Source organism: Danio aesculapii, chromosome 15 (genome assembly GCF_903798145.1).
Source record: "Danio aesculapii chromosome 15, fDanAes4.1, whole genome shotgun sequence".
Lineage (NCBI taxonomy): Eukaryota > Metazoa > Chordata > Actinopteri > Cypriniformes > Danionidae > Danio > Danio aesculapii.
The window spans coordinates 31,340,778-31,360,995 of NC_079449.1; the positions used below are offsets into that span (position 1 = coordinate 31,340,778).

The 20,218-nt window shown below is 35.1% G+C and overlaps 1 protein-coding gene across 1 annotated transcript in view; it reads left to right on the top strand.

Annotated features, from left to right (window-relative positions):
- The window catches only part of hip1 (huntingtin interacting protein 1), an 89,287-nt gene that overhangs the window by 18,507 nt on the left and 50,562 nt on the right, over positions 1 to 20,218 (top strand). The window contains 1 exon segment of the mRNA XM_056473081.1: positions 19,602 to 19,665. Coding sequence (XP_056329056.1) covers positions 19,602 to 19,665 — 64 coding nt within the window.

Genomic DNA, 20,218 nt, shown 5'->3' on the forward strand with positions numbered 1-20,218 from the left:
TTCAAGCATTAATTTTTACTGGTTGATGCATGTATTCGTGTCATTATTTCAGCTATTATCTGATGTTCTTTGAGACATAAAGGCGTGATAATGAAATTATAAATGTGATTTATTTATAAAAGTTTACATTTATTTGAGTTAAATTGTCATTAGGGCTGGGCAATTAATCGAAAAATAATCGTCATTGAGAGCCTATAATCGATAACATTTTTCCAGGTCAATTGTTTTAATTACTTTCCCTACCACGTGTGGAGTCACGCAACCCTGCTCTGTTTATACTTCTGCATCAAACCAAGCGGATGGTCTAGCACAACCTTCATGTGGTCTATACCCCTCACCGTGGCTGACGACGACGCTTGCGAAACCTCACAAAAAAGACATGCAGTTGACGCTGATTTATACTTCTGCATCCACTTTAAAAATCCACATTTAATCTCTAGTCAAGCCTTACTTTGCACTACACTGACCATGATTGGAAGCTGCTTCAGAGATGCTTTGAGATGGCATATTTTCCATTACATTTGAAAATCTTATTTACATTAAAATATTTGTTTACAGAAGATGCAAGAAATGCACTGTTATATTATAATGTTAAAAATTAAATATTATTTACAGTAAATACAAGAGTTACTTTATGTGGAAAAGATACTGCTTATTTTCTACTTTTAATATGAAAACATTTAAAAATATTTTATTTTGTTTCTAAAAGTGTAAGTTAATTATTTTCACTTTTTTATAAGAAAAAAAAAAGTTGGTTTTAGGCAATTTGTGTTTTAATTTCAGTTGTTCAACGTTGGTGTTCAATAAGTAATCATAGATAGTAGATTGTGTGTTTCCTTCAGTTATTTTGAAATCAAGCGACAAGTAATTCAACCATTCAAAGTGAGGATTTTTACTGTACAAAACTTGTTTGTGCACTATGAACGCAAAAAAATTGTTCAATAATCATAATCGAATCAAAATGTTTAGTTAATCGAGATTTTAATTGTAGGCCAAATCGCCCAGTCCTAGGTGTCATACTATACACTAAATTCCACTCTATAGCCCTATAAATTCCAAATAGTTGGGCAAATAGTGTTTTACGTTATGCATTTATAGAGTGAAATGCTGTAAAGGGTTTAGATAAAAAGACCCCCAAACCTGGGCCCATGGGCTGGTGTTTGCAGATAGTGACCTACCATGCCTTAATTGCAGAAGGAAAAGATAATGAATTAAAAAAAAAATTATATTTCCTGTTTTAGTTTTTCCTGAAATATTGGAAACATTTTTCTTTAAATTTATTTTTAAATAATATTGTTTGTATTAGATGTTTTTATATTTTTATGATACAATGTATAAACTAAACTTTGTATATACATGTTGTTGGTTCAAACTACTTATTTAAGATCAGCTGAAACAACACAACTTTAACATAAGGGTGCTGGAATATGGAGGTGAGGATCCACGTGCAGCTTTATTAAGAGATGTCAGACAGGCATTGATCATCGGGTACAAACAGAAGCATGAGGACAATCCAGAAGCATACTCAAGTCACAGGCAAATAGTCGATACAGGCGGCAAACAACAGAAAACAATAAATAGGCAAGGGTCAAGGAACATGGAAAGACTAGACTAGGAAAGACTTCGTAATGTTACAGGGTTAGAAACCAACAAGACTCCGCAAAGTCTGTGTGTGTGCTCTATATATGCTCTGTGTAATCATTCCTTGAACAGCTCTTAGCTGTGTATGTGTGTGTGTGTGACAAAATGAGAACTGGAACAGGTGTGTGTATGTGGTGCATGACAGGATTTGTAGTCCATATAGTGACCGTATTGTAGTCCTCCAGCGATCTGTATGGAATAGATCGCTAGTTTTTTTTTCGGCCAGCTTAATTTTTTAATCAACTTAAAATGCTTAACCATTAAGTTAACTTAACTGATTTGCATTGAGATGAGATGAAGGGATTGTGTGGAACCTTGCATTTTTTTACAGTGAATGTAATCTTTACTCGCATCACACCATCAGTCAAATTGGATATTTTTTTATTAGCTTAAATTCTTGTGAAGCATTTGCACCTCTGGTTTAGCCTTTCTGTAGTTGTTATTACTATAGAGTTCAGCATAGGATTGTTTTTTTTTATCCCAAACAACATGTATCTTTCTTATGGAACTTGGAACTGTGTGGATGCAACCCTTGAAGAACATTTTGTTCAAGTAAAGTTCAAACATGGATCGAGTTCTGATATCAGGAGTGGCTAGTTATTTACGCTCATCATCAGTCCACCAGAGATACTGGGGCTTACTATTTTAAGTTAACCCAAAATTGAAAATTGTCATCATTTACTCACCCTTCATTTGGTCAAAACTGGGCATGCTCCGATCAGGATTTTTGCAGTACTGATTCCTTGTCATGGTGATCGGCTGATACCAGATACCGATTCTGATGTATCAAGCTTTATATAAATTTGCCATTGCATAATCATATTTTCCCTCTATGTATAAGATCTTGCCTTATCTAGGGGAATAAATGAAGGATGTTGCATACATGTAATGGTCAGAAGCAGCTTTACAAGAAATAATAGATAAATTAGATAGAAAAAAAATAGAGAAAAAAATGACTAACAATGCGATTTGGAAACATTACTTGCGTGTTGTAGCGCTGTGAATGGATAACTCAGAGCATGCACGTGTGTCTTCCTTTTTTTTTGTGAACTTTTAAACAAACACTTATGATTGGTTCATGAGATCGGCCAGATCAGTGAGTGCCGATCGAGTCGTGAAATGTGATTTTTGGCCGATGCCGATTGATCGGACCCTCCCTACTCAAAACCTTTCAGAGATTCTTTCTTCTGTTGAAAAAAAGATGTTTTGAAAAATACTGAAGCTGGTAGCTCTCATTGACTTCCATAGTATTTTTTTCACTATGGAAGTCAATGTGTGCCATCAGCCAGCATTTTCCAAAACATCTTATTTTGTATTTAACATAAAGGTGTAAATCAATATGAGGCAGAGTAAATTATGAGGTAATTTTCATTTTCGAGAGAACTACCTCTTTAAATGAGTCTTGTTTAGTGTTTTTTTTCCCACTCCAGAGTCTTAACTAGGTGTTGCTTCTGAGAGGAAGTTTGAGTCATATGTGAGTGAAATTTAGAAATTGCCTTTAAAAGGAAGAAAAACTAATTTCACAACACTGTTGCCTTTCACTGTGGTGACATTTAAAATGGGTGGAGTGGTTTGCAGGAGACTGCGTTAGCTGAAAAAACACAAGACACTAGTGGCTAAGTACGAGAGTCAATCCCCCTCCCCACTCATCAACATGGCAGGAATGGAGAAGCATGTGTATGTTCTTGCAGGCCATTGAAGACTTGGTATTTTCACACAGAATAGATGGCAACTTCAGGAAGTTGAGAGGTATTTTTAGTTCTTTCAATTTTACTTGTACACCCACACCTAAGAAGCAGAAGTGAAACCGCAGACCCATAGCTTGATCGTCGCTCACTATCAGCAGTGCTGCTTCAACGATTGTTCACTTTATACTGGTGGCTAATCTTGGAACCACCTCAAAGTAGAATGATAACCCAAAATGGGAAGTTGTGAAAGTTGTTTGGGTTGGCCACAATGCCCCATAGAGGACTGTGGGTAGAGTCTGCATTCTTCTGTCAACCGGATATGGCAAAGATGGGGTGATGCAAGAAAGGAAGCTCTAGAAGAAACATCAAAAGACTCTTGTGAAAGAATTTCAGGATTTAGTTCTAAGGTCAGGGTTTCCACAGGTCATGGAATTTCTGGAATATCATGGAATTTTGAAGGATCTCTTCCAGACATTGAATGTCAGGGATTTTTTAAAATAAATATCTTTGTCCAAATCATGGACTATCTGGGATTTTTGTTTGTCATGTAAAAATTTTCTTCCCATTTATATGTGTTTATATTATGTCTATATATTTTTTTTCCATTTTTTTTCTCATATTTTTTTCAATCACGTTTTTATGATTATATATATATATATATATATATATATATATATATATATATATATATATATATATATATATATATATATATATATATATATATATATAATAAAATAATTCATTTAATTCATCTAATTTACTAATCCAATGAATCTTTTTTTCAGTGCACAAAGCTGGCTTATCTTTGTGGTTAGGCTATTTTTCAGTTCCATTGTAATCTTTTCCCACTTGTCGACATGGCAATCAAATGCATTCACCAGACTGTTCCTGCACTGTAAAACCCAAAAAGTTAAGGTAACCCAAACCATTTGAGGAAACCAATTGCAATAAACCATTTAAGTTCAAAAACTAATCCTGAGTACTGTGAACTTAATCCATTTATGTAAAGAAGCAATTTTGCACAGTAAAACCCAGTAAATGAAGAGAACTCAAACCAACTGAGTACTGTAAAACCCAATAAGTTAAGGCAACTTTAACCATTTGAGGAAACCGATTGCTACAAACCATCTTAGTTAAACTAATCCATACGAGTAATAATTCAGATGGAACTGCTCTACACAACAGCTGCATGTTTGTCTATTGATTATAGATCATGGAAATTCAGCCTTTTATTCAATGAACATCAGGGAAATGTCAGGTAATTTGACATTTACAGTGGGAACCCAGTGAGGACTTTTTTTTAATGAAAACTGCTGATAAATTGGTTTTGGCAAAATTCCAGTATGAGAAGTTGAAGCTTACTTGTAAATTACTGGTATCCTGCTCTGTGTGAGCTAAGAAAATGATTGCCTGTATGAGGGCAGAATGTGCTGTGTGGTACTGCAGGAAGTCTGCTTTGGTCCAATCATAAAGCTCTGTCAGGGAAGTTTACAGTAAGTGCTATGGTTTGCTCGATATTTTTGGGTTTGGTATGATACCAGATTCTAATGCCGGTAATATCATTACTGAATCAATATCGTAGTTGTTTTGCTTTGTTGTTGTTTTAGACATATAAATGAAAGCTATTTAGTTCAATTGGACAGCAGGCACTGCAGTTGTAAGCTGAAAGAATCTCAATACAGCTAGGCCTGTCACAATAATCAGTATATCGACTTATTGTGCAATACTTGGAGATGACCTTAATATTTTTTGCCATTGCAGTACATATTTACAAATTCACAAATAAAGTTTTAGCCATTTTAAAATAACATTTACATTGTACCTCATCTGTGTCAAATTTTATATTTAAACATTAACCTAATAGGACATTTAATAGTGTATATATAAGAAGGCATTTACCTTTTTAACATAAAATTATAGAATCTAAGTAACCTGAAGAATGATACGTATTTTGAAGCGTTTATGGCTGTTTGTCTTATTATGCTGTTATACAATCATTATACACTACCTGACCAAAAGTCTTGTTGTTGATCCCAGTTGTAAGAGCAAAAAAATAATACCTTGACTTCTAGTTGTTCACTTGGAAAAGTGGTAGAAGGTAGAGTTTTTCTATGAATCATCTGTGAAACTGCATCCTAATCATCACAAATACTGCAGAAGACCTAATAAATCCCCCGTGGACACAATATTCTGACAGAAATCGGTCAAGTTTGGTGAAGGAAAGTTTATTGTTTGGAGTTGCATTCATTATGGGGGCGTGTGAGAGATCTGCAGAGCGGATGGCAACATCAACAGTCTGAGGTATCAGGCATGGGCCGGTATAAGATTCTGATGGTATGATAACCTAGGATAAAAACTATGTTGTGCTATGTTAGAAGTGTATTGCCATGCATTCAAGCCATTTTATTAGTTTTGTTAATAAAAGTTTGACTTTGTTTAATGGTAGTTTGATTTTCGAGGCTGTAAATAATAATGAAGCACAAACTATGCATTCCTTTATGTAAAGAGAAAATGAAAATATCTTTCATTTATTTGTGCCACAACACATTGCTGTCATTTAACACAGTTATTTATTGTTTTGTTAACAAGTTCTGCGTTTAATATAACCGAGTGTCGCTGCAATGTTTGCACAAAAAGCACAGGCCTACATCGGCTAGTTATATCAGACTCATAACAAGGTCCACAAAGAATCTGCACGTGCAGATTTTTAGCCCATCGTTGAGTCTGAGTATTTCCTTGTGTAAATATATATTTATCTAGTTTTTAAAATTAATTTCACTAACATGATTGTGATGTATTAATAGTAATAATAAAATGTTCATACGATTTATTTACAATACAGTTTGTAATGTAATGTCTTCTGTCTTTTAGTAGATGTATTATATTAGAGACTTGCTTTGTTTACCAGTTAAGTGAATCTAATTGGATTTGCATTGAAAACATTAAATAAAATGTATTATTTTTTATTTCATATGTTGTTTTTTGTTATGATACTCCTAAAATCATTTCGCATAAATCTGCAGATTTGAAGTTCTCCGCAGAAATAGCCAAAAATATGTGCAGATTCTGTCTGGCCCTACTCATAACCCTGGTTTTCATTTAAATATATTTGTATGTCATATTCAATGGTGATGTCTGAATTAAAATAATGACTCACAATGAGCCTTTTTAATTACTCATAATGTATAAATATCTAAATATGACTGTTAAAGTAAGGCAAAGTTTGTTTTTTTACATTATAAAATGTGAAAAAAACTCCAAATGTTTAAGAAAGTAAAGTCTTCACTTAAATGTTTTTAAAAAGTTTATTTTAGCTGCATTTGTTTGATCAGAATCATCAGAAATATTGTAATCTAATGTTTGTTCTATTTAAATACATTTTAAAATATATTTATGTTCCTGTTACCCAAAATCAAATGTTCTGTGGTGTTTATATCAGTCTTTAGCATCACGTGAGACACCAGAAATCATTTAGATACGATTTATTCATCAACATTCAAGCATGACATCATCCGTCCCTTGGGTCGCAGCACAATTTGAAGCATCGTCCCAGCCATCCTAATTGTTGAGCAGCACGGGTTAATGCATAACCTCAACATGAAGAGAGCTATTTCCTTACAGTCTCCTCTCCAGGCAGATGGGTCACATGAGGACAGCTGGCCTTAATATCCCACCAGTGCATTACTCCTGTCTGAGATCCCATTGATTTGATTGATATTGTGCATTTGGCAGTTGTGTACAACATGACTGTCAGAATGGTTCACGACACAGATGTTTGCAGATCATCAGTCACATATGCTTTGCCTAACAAGCTTGCGTCAGCTCCATATAGAAAGAGTGGCACAGTAATGAAGTGTTTAGTAGGTTGATGTTGCTGTAGGCGAGAGATTGAATAAACTACTTGTGGCATAACAGGCTGTGTGGAGAGCTTTCTTTGAAATGCAAACACAGGAAATTTAGTTACTCTGGCGTCAAGGAAAGAATTGATAAAAGCAATTAAATCGTTGTGTGTAGGATGACGATGCACTCCTGAATGCAAATCTGAGTGTTGTATAAAGATGATAGAGGCTCAGCGAAGCCCATGTCAGGCCGTTTAATAGGATGAGGTTGAGTAAATTGACAATTTTATTTTTGGTTGAACTTTCACTCTTATTCCTGCTGTATCCGGTTTGATAAGCCAGTTTCTTCAAGGGTTAGTTCACCAAAAAATGTAAACTGCCTCATCATTTACTCTCCTTCGTGTGGGTTTGAACCTTTGAGTTTCTTTCTTCTGTTGAACACAAAAGAAAATATTTTGAAGAATGCTGGTTGCTTGGGCCCATTGATTTACATATTAGTAAAATAAATATGGATGTCAATGAGCCATCATTTTCCAAAGTATATTATTTTGTGTACAGCAAAAGAAAGACACTGACATGGGTTTTAAAGTCAAGGGTTGGTAAGTGATGACTGAATTTTAATATTTAAGTGATCTATCCCTTTAAGTATCTACAGGTATGGACAAAAACTCAAACAGCTTCTCTTTACAATTTTAAAAAGTTTTGCGTGCGGATGACAACTTGAAAAAAGGGACCCTTTTCTCAGACCTGCGAACAGTTCAGAATATTGATACAGCAATATATTGACTGGATACTTCCACATCACATGATGTGGAGTGACTATTTTAGCAATCTCATGCACATTTCACAATGGCTCAGATTATTTTGCCAACAAAGACAAAAGTAAAATCAAAAGTATGGGACAATTTGGGGTTTTACACTCAAACAGCGATTGAGTCATAGCATTTGCAAGAACATCAAAGCAAAAGTTACAGCTATAAAGCCTGGTCTAGAATGTTGGTTTCTGGCAGTTCATCCATAAGTGAACCACACTTTACCAACAGGTCAGTTTTTTGCTTTTATAGAATTTTTCAAGTTTTGTTCTGTTATTGAGCCTTGTTCATGTTTCAAAACTTGACTTATTTAGTTATTGAACCAGAGACTTAAAGTAGAAGGATTAATATACAATTAAAGTCAGAATTATTAGCCCCTCTTTTTTTTTTTTTTTTTTTAATATTTTCTAAATGATGTTTAACAGAGCAAGGAAATTTTCACAGTATGTCTGATAATATTTTTTCTTCTGGAGAAAGTCTTATTTGTTTTGTTTTTGTTGTATTTAATTTTTAAAAATCTATTTTAAGGTCAAAATTATTAGCCTCTTTTAGCTAATTCTTTTTTCCTGATAGTCTACAGCAGTGGTTCTTAAACTGGGGGTCGCGACCCCTGCGGGGGTCATAGAATAATTTCATCGGGTCGTGAGAGTGATTTAAAAATTGTGTAATTTTCAGTGATTATATCATATATTTTTCAGTATTACAAGTAAAAGCTAATATTTTCAGATTTTTTTAAAGATATTACTGATTAGTTTAAAAAAAAAAGTGAATGGAACATCATAAATGTGCAGCGAATAACTCGCTAGTTCTCAATACAGCATAGTTATCAATACAGCATAAATTAGATTAGATTCAACTTTATTGTCATTACACATGTACAAGTACAAGGCAAAAAAAGGGGGGGGGGGGAAAGCTGTTCCTCAGTCTGCTGGTTTTTGTCCGGGGGAGCCTGAAGCGCTTGCTGGAATGCAGGAGAAAAAACAGTCTGTGAGCAGGGTGAGAGGAGTCCTTAAGAATACTGCATGCTCGACGCAGACTTTGTTTCTTCTGGATGTCCTCAATGGCTGGCAGTGTAGTCCCTGTTATTCGTTGGGCAGTTTTCACCATCCGCTGCAGTGCCTTGCGCTCAGCAACAGAGGAGCTTCCATATTAGACTGTGATGCAGTTGGTCAGGATGCTCTCTATTTTGCAGCGGTAGAAGTTCACCAAGACAGCTGATGAAAGCTGGTTCTTCTTAAGTTGCCTTAAGAAAAATAGGCCCTGGTGAGCCTTTTTGATCAGGCTTGAGGTGTTGGTGGTCCAGGAAAGGTCCTTTGAGGTGTGGGTCCCCAGGTATTTGAAGGATGAGACTGACTCAATGGCCATTCCATTGATCTGGATGGGATCAGGTGAGCCTGTTCATTCCTTCATGAAGTCCGCAATGAGAGCTCCTTGGTCTTGTTGGTGTTAAGGAGCAGATTATTGTCGGTGCACCAAGTGGCCAGATGCTGTATCTCCTTCCTGTAGGCAGTCTCATCATTGTTGCTGATTAGACCAAGCACTGTGGTGTCATCTGCAAATTTGATGATGGTGTTGGATCTGTTCACAGACCTACAGTCAATGATAAAAAAGGAGTAGAGGAAGGGGCTCAGTACACAGCCCTGTGGTACACCAGTGTGCACCTGTGGAGCAGCTGTGGCCTGATCTAACATTCTGAGGTCTGTTAGTCAGAAAGTCCATAACCCAGTTGCAGAGAGACGTGTCGATATCCAGGTCTCTAAGTTTGATCATTAACTTAGAGGCTATGACAGTGTTGAATGCTGAGCTGAAGTCAACAAACAGCATTCGTGCATAAGTGTTTTTATTTTCCAGATGTGTGAGTGTGGAGGAGGTGGTGGTGAGTGTGATAACTGAGTGGTCGTTTGAGGAAGTGATCCTGGTGTAGGGTTCTTTATTGTCTCTTTCAAAGCGGGCAAAAAAGTCATTTAGCTCGTTCAGGAAGGAGACATTTGTGGCTGTGGGTGTGGACTGGCTGGGTTTGTAGTTGCTGATGGACTGGATGCCCTGCCACATGCACCGTGGATCAGAGTTGGAAAAGTGCTCCTCTAGCTTTAGCTTGTAACCGTGCTTGGCCTTTTTGATGCCCCTCTTCAGATTAGCCCTGGAAGTGCTGTAGGCCTGTGCATCCCCTGATCTGAAGGCAGTGTTGCGTGCTTTCAGCAGGAGGCGTGCCTCCTTGTTCATCCATGGCTTCTGATTCGGGTATGTGGTGATTTGCTTCTGGGTTGTAACACTGTCTATGGTGGTGTTGATGTATTCCAGAACAGAGGAAGTGTAACTGTCAATGTCTGTGTGAGAGCCACAGGTGGCCTGGGAAGCAAACATACTCCAGTCTGTGCATCTGCATGCTTCTGGATGTGAAAACCGTCTAATTTGACTGAGCATAAGAGCAAAACCCCATCAGACAAAAGTAGGAAACATCAGAAATATCAGGATGAATTCATAATGTATTTAGGAGACATTCAGGTAGAATGGATCTTTGCACTTGAAACCCTGCGCTCAGGAACAGTTTAAAACAGTTGACATGTCAACTTGCTGCTGTAAACAAAGCTTACAACACTTGCCCACGTTCACGCTCTTCTTATTGGCCCATTGCTCTAATACTGAACGCGAATGGATTGGTTAAAATCGGCTGTCAATGACTCAGTCAACACCTTCTGCCTTAAAGATGACATGAGTGACAACCACGAAAAAGTAAAGCGCTGAAGATGAGAATGAAAACAACACTGACAGATTTAGTTTTAGAAACCACCTAAAGCTACAAATAATGGCACATCTGATTACTAATCATGTTGTGAATGTTAACCCACCATCTACGTTTTTCGAAGAGTGGATAAAAGACTTCCATTGGCTTAAAGTCTGTTATGAAAATAACTAAAGCGTAACTGTAAAGTCTGTGGGACAGAATTTTTCAGGTAACTGTTTGCCACATCTACACATTTTAAGCACGAGAGGTTCTGTTTAATCCTTCATTTAATCGCCAGACGCTGTCAGCAGTGCAATTTGGCAGCTATAAAGACATTTTGTTTAACCAAAAAGACATTTTGTTTAACTTCCATTTAAAGGGGACCTATTATCGAAAATCACTTTTATAAGGGCTTTAAGCACAGTTTTGTGACAAAGGTGTGTGAATATAGTCATGTAATGGTCAAAATGAATTATTTCCCACTTAATCAAAATAGTCTGCAGAAACACTTTGATTGACATTTTCTCGTTGTACATGGCATCAGAGGAGGGACAGTTTCTCCCTCATCGCAAAAACATAATTAAGTAACCAATTAAGTGTTCATTTTAACACCAACAAAGTGCGCTAGCAAACAAACATTGTACATTTTGTTTCATGAGGACATACCTGGCATTGTATCTGGCATTACAGGGCTAAGCGTGCCGAGATGACACAACAATAATCTCTGCTCGTAATCTATCCCAAACTTCTATCTCTTTCTTACTTTATTAAGTAGTTCTCTCTTCATCTTCTCATTCGCTTATGCCTGTGAGGGAGATAATGTGTCTGGGGTGCCAGCAAATTGGCTCTCCAATGCCAACAGGCCCGGGCAGCTGGCACAACTCATTCACCCACACCACAGAGTCTCAGTGTGAACCAATTAGGTCACACCTCTCTGTTCTATCCGACTCTTTAGCTGCTACAGTATGTTTATCCACTCCTTTGTTTTTCCTTTACTTTAAATGTTGTCATTCGCTCTGTGTTAATGGAAATTCTTTGACGTCATTTCCAGCCATCTCCTATTTAAATCTTCATGGCTCATAAATTGCTTTAGTCATATGTTTATCTCTGAATGCATCATTGGTTGTTGGAGACTGCTAGAGATACTTGGAATAAACCTACTTCTCAAGGAGATATGCCTTTATTTTTCCAAGTTTAAGATCATTTGGCTAAAACGTTCTGTTGAGTTGGTCCATGACAAACCTGGAAGGATTTCTGTATTTTCTTCATCCTCAGTTGGGACATAATTAGACATTCATAACACAAAAACACACACAAAGCCATGCCTCATCACATTTAACAGTGCATCTGGCATAGGGCTGCACAATATATCGTTTCAGCATCCATATCGAAATGTGATCATTCGCAATAGTCACATCGTGAGCATACGCAATGTTGAGTCTGGTCTATAATTGATCATTTTCCAAGTGTTTTTTGAGGCCTGTGACTGTGCAAGGGTTTTAAAAGCATTCAGGCATAAGAAATTGTACCATTTGTAACTTTGAAAAATTAATAACAATTAATTTTGTTGAACTGTTTACAAAAGGAAGACTATGCAGTACTATTTTACATTTGATTATTCAATTACAGTTCGACTCTTAAAACGCTGTTCATTTAATTAGTATCTTTTACTTTATTGATTTGATCTATGCTGGTAGATTTATTTATTATATTTTTATGCACATAATTATCCCAATCAGTCTAAAACTTACTTACGTTTTTTCCAAATAGTTATTTAAGTCACCTAGAGAAATTGTATAAATATCGCAATATATACAGTTGAAGTCAGAATTATTAGCTCCCTCTTAATTTTTTTCTTAAATTTCTGTTTAACGGAGAGAAGATTTTTCAACGCATTTCTAAACATAATAGTTTTAATAACTAATTTCTAATAACTGATTTCTTTTATCTTTGCCATGGTGACAGTACATATTTTTCAAGACACTTTTATACAGCTTAAAGTGACATTTAAAGGCTTAATTAGGTTAATTATATTAACTAGGCAGGTTAGGGTAATTAGGCAAGTTATTGTGTTACGATGGTTTGTTCTGTAGACAACTGAAAAAAGGGGCTAATAATTTTGACCTTAAAATGGATTTTAAAAAATTAAAAATTGCTTTTATTCTAGCCGAAATAAAACAAATAAGACTTTCTCCAGAAGAAAAAATATTATCAGACATACTGTGAACATTTCCTTGCTCTGTTAAATATAATTTGTGAAATATTTAAAAAAGAAAAAAAAATCAAAGGAGGGCTAATAATTCTGACTTCAACTGTATATATTGCAGATTAAAAAACATAAATTTTTCCAGTATCATGCAGCCCTAGTCTGGCAGTAGAAATCAGTGCAGGGGTGAAAGCTGAACATTGCATGTGTACCATGCCACCTTTATACACACCACTGCTGCAGTCTCTCTGCATCCTTGCCAGAATTTCCTGTCAGGATGATCCCTGGCCTCCTCAGCAAAAAAAAAAAAAAAAAAAAAAGTTTTTTTGATTTTATTTTTGGGCTGGAACAAAATTTGCAGCAGTGTAATTTTGTTTCAAAATCCTCACTTCCATTTGAAAGTTTAGATTTTTTTTAACAGAAACAACAGTAGGGTTATGAACTATCATTACAAGTTAACTTTACATTTGTTTTGTATTTGAATAGATTTGAAAATACCATTTAGTTATGTAATTCACAGCTGAATTTTTTATCAGTTTTCCTTCAACCTTCAGTCATACGTCCCTTCATGAATCAATCTGATATGCTGGTTTACTGCTTAAAAACATGTCTTAATAAACATTAGAAATGCCTTAAATGTTTTTAATTTAATGTGTTCTTGCTTTTAATAAGCTTTCATTGCTTTAATAGAAAAAATCTCACTTAGTCTTACTAAACCCATACTTTTAAATGATGTTGTTAAACTAATGCAATGCTCAATGCATAAAAATACATACCACACGCAAATATTTGATTATTTTTTAATTAAAAAAATGTGTGTGTATGTGTGTGTATGTATATATATGTATATATATATGTATATATGTATATATATATATATATATATATATATATATATATATATATATATATATATATATATATATAAAGAAAATTAGCGTTACTGTTTATTTTCACTTCTCTAACAGCCATTTTGAATTTGCCCCAAAAAATACTTTGCCATGGGCCCTGGTGTTGTCTTAGTAGGTTTAAAAACTTGTTCTGGAGCTAAAGTGAGTTATTTCTTCAGAAATAGCTTACTCTGTAGTAGGTACTACAATAAGGTGTCATTTACATTAGTGTGTTTTTGTATTAAATGGAGTTTTAGAATGAAAATTCTACTTGTCCAGACTAGAGATTTTATTGTTTTTTAAGAAAAATGATCTCCATCCACACTATTCAGCACATATTTTGCTTGCATCCATACTTGCAGGCTACATCTTGTGTAATGGTCTTATGAGAACACCTTGACGAATAAGGAGATGATACTCCAATAGTCTAGAAGAGCAGTCAGAGTGTAATTGTTAATGGCCACGCCTCCACTTTTAAAGGTTTGCGTTTTAGTCTGTTTACACTGAAATGAAACAAGTGTTTCCAAACCAAATCAGGGTCTTTAAGGTTTTCAAAATGCTCTGTTTTCACACATCAAAGATGCTTGAATAGGGTGGATGCTATAGGCATAAGTTTAATCAAAATGATGCATTATAAAATGAAAACATATTAATGTAAACAGCACATAGGGGGAGGGCGTTTTCAGATCTGGAGTTTGTTTGCTTTCGTTGAAATAGGAGTTAAAATTGTTACAATGTTCCAGTTTATGATTTTACGATTTCCAAAAAAAAAAACCTAAATTTGTTACATGCAAGTAAAGTCTCATCTCATTGGTCAGAGCGCACTGATTTATGTCCCGAGATTTCATTTTGTTTGTTTTTTGCAAAGTGAGTGACACACTTGATAATATCGGCTTACATATTCTTAAACAATAATTACAGTCAGCATCAACAGTGGTTATATGAATATATGTGCATCGACACAGCACAGTTCAGTTTCCAGCTCGATGTCCTTTCCGGATTATTATTTTATTTAATAAAAAAATTAATAATTCAAATATATATATATATATATATATTTTTTTTTCTCCTTTAATGAAGAGGGCTGTGGAGAGCGAAGACAGGAGAGGACCTTGAACCGGGAATCGAACTCTGCTCACCGTGAGACCCTCAGTGCCATGTGTTGACGCAACAACCACTAGGCTTTTTATCCACTTTTGTCACTGTGATGTGTCCTATGATATCCATGACCTTATGGCAGGGCCTTTCAATGTCTACATTAAAAGGTCCAAATCTGAATTCAAAGGTCCGCAACAATCGATATTACATAACTTGTTTTTAATAAACATCCATCACATTGCATCAAAAGTCAAAACTATTTTTCTTTAAATAAAGTGGCATTTGCATTCAAAACACATTAAATACAATGAAAATGTGGAAAACGAATATAAGTACATTTCTGTACAAAACACAACAAAAGATAGGCCAATAGTTTCTGGATGCAGCTGGAAGCTGATATTGCATATCTCAGAGATGCAATGTCAGACACACTGCACTCAATGGAGCTAGTGACGATACTGTGAGGGGTAGGGCTAGGGATGGGCATTAAAAAGCATTGCATGCAGCTCGGATTACAATTGCATCAGGTCTGCATCCAGACCTCTCCAAAAAAGATGAAAAATACAAAAGGTGTGTAACAAACGACAACTGTCCCTTTAGTTTTATTTCTTAGCATCCTAATCGCACAAAATCTGCAGAAACTCATGCCTGGTCTGAGCTCCTCCCCCAGAGTATCATCAGTCTATAGCGATCGATGATTGGCTCCTGTACTAGAAGGCGGGCTTTATTTGCCATAAAGCAATCGATGATTGGCACCTGAATTAGTAGGTGGGGCTTTATTCACCATATTGATCATTAATCTTTTCCCCATTCAAAAAGATACGAGTGACATGTCTTGTGTATTCTGTGGTCTTTATTTCGGCCTGTATTTTTTAAATTTTTTTTTAACAAACAACTAAACTGTTGATTTACAAGATTTATGCACTTGTCAATGAAGGAAATCCATAATTTAAATCCTTTACACATGGTCTTGCAATATGAAATGGAGTCGGTTCTATTGAATACCCTCACGGTCCGGATCCGTGCCTTATGGCATAGTAAAATCTCCATCAAATGCATACTTCAAAGTCTCATCGTAAGTAGTGGGTCGTCTGGGTATTTGTACATAGATGCATACAGACAATACTGCTTGCATACTACAGTCATTTTTGGAAACCGTGTTTTTCTCTACACACACAAAAAAAGATTATTCAGAGGAAGTGAGACTGAGAGGCTCGACTGCGCTGCCACACCTTAATTGCAGCCCATGTGCATTATCTGATGGGCTGATAAGGGTTCATTACGTTCAGCTGACCATGCCGAATATGTGATGCTTGTTTAAACAGGAACACTGTTTACATTTACAAGGCAGCAGTTTTGTAAGAACTGATGCTGGTTAGGCATCCATGGCAGAAACAGGAAAGAGAACATGTGGCTAATGCTTTTTCAAGTTTGTTCAGCTTCAGAGCTCTCAACATTGTTAGCATGTACGTTACCGGTCTAAAGTTGAGCATCATGGATTTGTTAAAGGTTTTTAAAAGCAGTCTCTTTTGCTCACCATAGTTTTTTCATTAGTCGAGAACAGTTAAAACTGTACAAAAATATTACAATTTCTTGTACAATCTTTTGCAGTTATTTAAAGCTGAATTTTCAACATTATCATTACTCCAGAATTTAAGTCTTACAAAATCCTTAATAAAACCATAGGGGTGTAATGGTATTTTAACCAAACTGAAAAAATCTCTCATGACAAACCGAGGATCTCCCTCCCTGGATGGATAGATAAATGGATGGATTGATAGATAGATAGATAGATAGATAGATAGATAGATAGATAGATAGATAGATAGATAGATAGATAGATAGATGGATATAATAAACAATATACAAACTAATAGACATAAAGAAAAGTGTTTATTTGTGAGCATTTTGCTGTGGAGATTAGGCCTGTCATGATATTTATTTTTTTATTGTATGATATATTGCACCAAAATATATTGTCATAATCAATATTATTGTCATTTTAGACCATTTTATGCCACTCATTAACACCAGAATGACAATATAATATCGTCACAATGCGAGTACACTCTTCCAAAGAATTCTTATTAATTATTGATAATAATATTTCATTTAATTAAAGTCATTTCAACAATTTAATAATTAGGCATTGGAGTTAGAATGTGAAAACGCATATCCTAAACAAGTAAATAATGATACATTTTAACAAAAAAGTGCAAGGTAAAAAGTAACAGAGGCTGCAATATCTATACTGCCAGATCTCTTTTCAGTTGTTAGACACCCACATGAAAATATACTATAGTAATTCATAGTAAACGGTGTGTTTTTTTTTAACCATACTGACACTGGCACCTCCAATAGAGATATAGAGATGTTGCACAATCAGCTAAAATGTTGCTAGAATTGGTTTTTATGTATGGGCGGTATATATTGCATCACCAAAAATGATTTAGGTTATGCCATGTGTTGTGCGATAAGTCGATATTTTGGTTATTGTGACAGGCCTAGTGGAGATGATTCATTTTAGTTTACTCCGATCAGCTGACTGTACTAAACAGAAACGTGTGAAGCCAGTAAATAAAGATAATAAAGGTTTTGAGTTTAATTATTCCTGTTAAATCAAAAATAAATGTACTGTTTTATAATATTCTTGCTCCCACAGCACAAGCCCTGCCCCCTTATGCCTTTTTCACACTGCACACGCGAGCGGAGCATGTTTTTTTTTAGCGTCCATGTTAACAGATTAGAGCTTTCATACTGCATGCAGAAGCAGCACGTCAGCGTGGAGCGTGAGTGGCGCTGAAGCAGTTTCGGTGCTGGGTCTATTTTTGCTACGCTGCTCGCCCTCATCCTCGACAGTGCATTGATAATGACCAAAAAGACATTGAATGACAGTAAAAAGCAATTTTACCCAATAAATGCATCTGTAAAACTGATCTTTATATAGTCAGTCAAATTAACTTAAACTATTAAGAAACTACAATACCAAATTTAAATAAATATCCTTATAACTATATTGTATAAATATTATTATAACTATTAGGCCTACATCATGATGACAATCAAAAACAAAATTACACAATAAGCATATATTTCTTTAGGATCTATATAATTTGTACAGGGATAGATTAGACAGGGATAGATTGATCTGTGCAACAGCTGCCGATTTGCTGTGAACTGAACCTAACCATGGCATTGGCATGCCGTTACACCTCTAGAAATCATACTCGTGGCTTGACGTTAACATCCGCCAACCTACCAAATGCAGGTAGATTTCAGCTCTGGCGGGTAAGACAGCTGTTCCCACTAGGCACTTTGGCTGGTTGGAAATAATTTTATATTGTAGTTTTCTTAAAAGCAGAGTTCGACAATAAAGATGGCCCAATATGTGTGCAAATGTAATCTTAGAATTGAGAAGCAACAGGACTGACAAACATAACTGTTTGCGCAAGCAAAAGGAAGCAGGTTTAAAAAGCGTGCTCGCTCCCGTTTCCTTCCGCGAAGCAATTGTGCCTGGAAACTCAACTGGTGTGATCAGTTCTCTTTGAAATAGACTTATCAAAGGGTGATGCTCGTGCACACACAAAGCCCTCCTACTTTCAAAAGCTCCAGATTTAATAATAAAGAAGTCTTTTTGTAAGCAGCAGCGGTTGCTACTTTCGCTTTAACCATTCTTTGAACAGATTATTAACAGGCCTAACGTCAACATGATTTTTTCATAATTACACACGGTGTGTTTTTACCTGCTTTCTTTTGTTTATTGTTGTTTTTGTTAATATGCTTTAATTGCATTTTTTTACAACAAGATTGCTTTAATAGGAGATTAACTTCCCATTTAGTGAACAGGTGATCTGAGACCTTTAAGCCAGGACACAGACTATGCATTGTTTTAGATGCATGACAAGAATTATTTTTAAAATGTCATTTTTTTTAAAGAAAAGTTTAGTTGAATAAAACATGTATGTATACAGCTATATTTAGCTTGTTTTGTCACATTATTTAAAACTTGTGGCTTAGAAAAAACTATTTATTTTTGGTGTGGTCAGAGATAAATTTGGTAAATCCTTAATTTTGAGCCCTGAAAAGTCGTGAGAAATAAAAACTAATTGCAGTGCGACACAACCCATTTGCTCATGCACGTTGAGCAAGGTCATACACAACACACAAAAATCAAAATGCATGTGGAAATAACACAAAATCTAAATCAAGTCATTTTAGCATGTCAAAGTCAAATTTAGGCATATAAAATATATTTTCCCAACAACAAAATGGTGGCTAGTGAAAATGGCGAGTGGCTAGTAATGTTGGAAAACCACTAGCCAAAGTGGCTGGGGATCAAAAAACGTAACGTCAAGCCCTGATCATACTAATATGCTGATTAGCTGGTCTATAATGATCAATTATTTTTTGTATGTGGCACTCAATCACCACCAGTAGTGTATTTAGTCGAGAGGTCGGTCATAAATGATTTGTAGGACGTAACTCAGTCGGTCAGAACTGCATTAGTATTCATTGGCGGCTGCGTGGCGGTGGTTAGTGTTGCTCAATAAGGCTGCAGTGAAACACTAAAACTCAGTGTTTCCCTCAGCGCACAGGAAGACTCTTCTGCCATGAGCTGGGTTTTAATCTTTTACTCTCGCTAGAAAGGCTGAACGAAGGGTTCAAATATTCAGTTTCTTTCTCTTTTCTTCTTCCACAGGCAGTGAGCATCAATAAAGCCATCAACACACAGGAGGTTGCTGTCAAAGAGAAGCATGCCAGGAATATCCTTTTTGTTTGTGAAACTCTGAAAGAGAAACATGAAGGAATGTACTGTATTAGCAGGAGAACTAGGACTTTTTATGATGAAAAATCAAGTCAAATGACCATAGTCATAGTCATGACCATAGGTTTGTTTTCTTTAGCCTTTTTCTAAATACCTCAATAAAAGTCAATAGAGATCAATATATCACAATAGTTAATTTTCCTTTGTTGGACATATTTTACACCTGAAGTTAAGACACTCAGTACTATTGATTTTATTTTATATTTATATTATTTTATTTTATTTCATTTTTTATTTTATATTATTTTATTTTTTAAATATTTAATTTTATAATATATATATTTTTTATTTAATATAATTTTTTCTTTTATTTGTTTAATTACATTTTTATTGTATTTTATTTTATTTTATTTTTTATATAATTTAAAAATATAAATATTTTTTTATTTAATTTAATTATTTTTTTTATTTTATATTATTTAGTTACACTTTATAATACAATTTTTTATTTCATATTTAATTTTATACAATTTTTTATTTAATTTAATTTT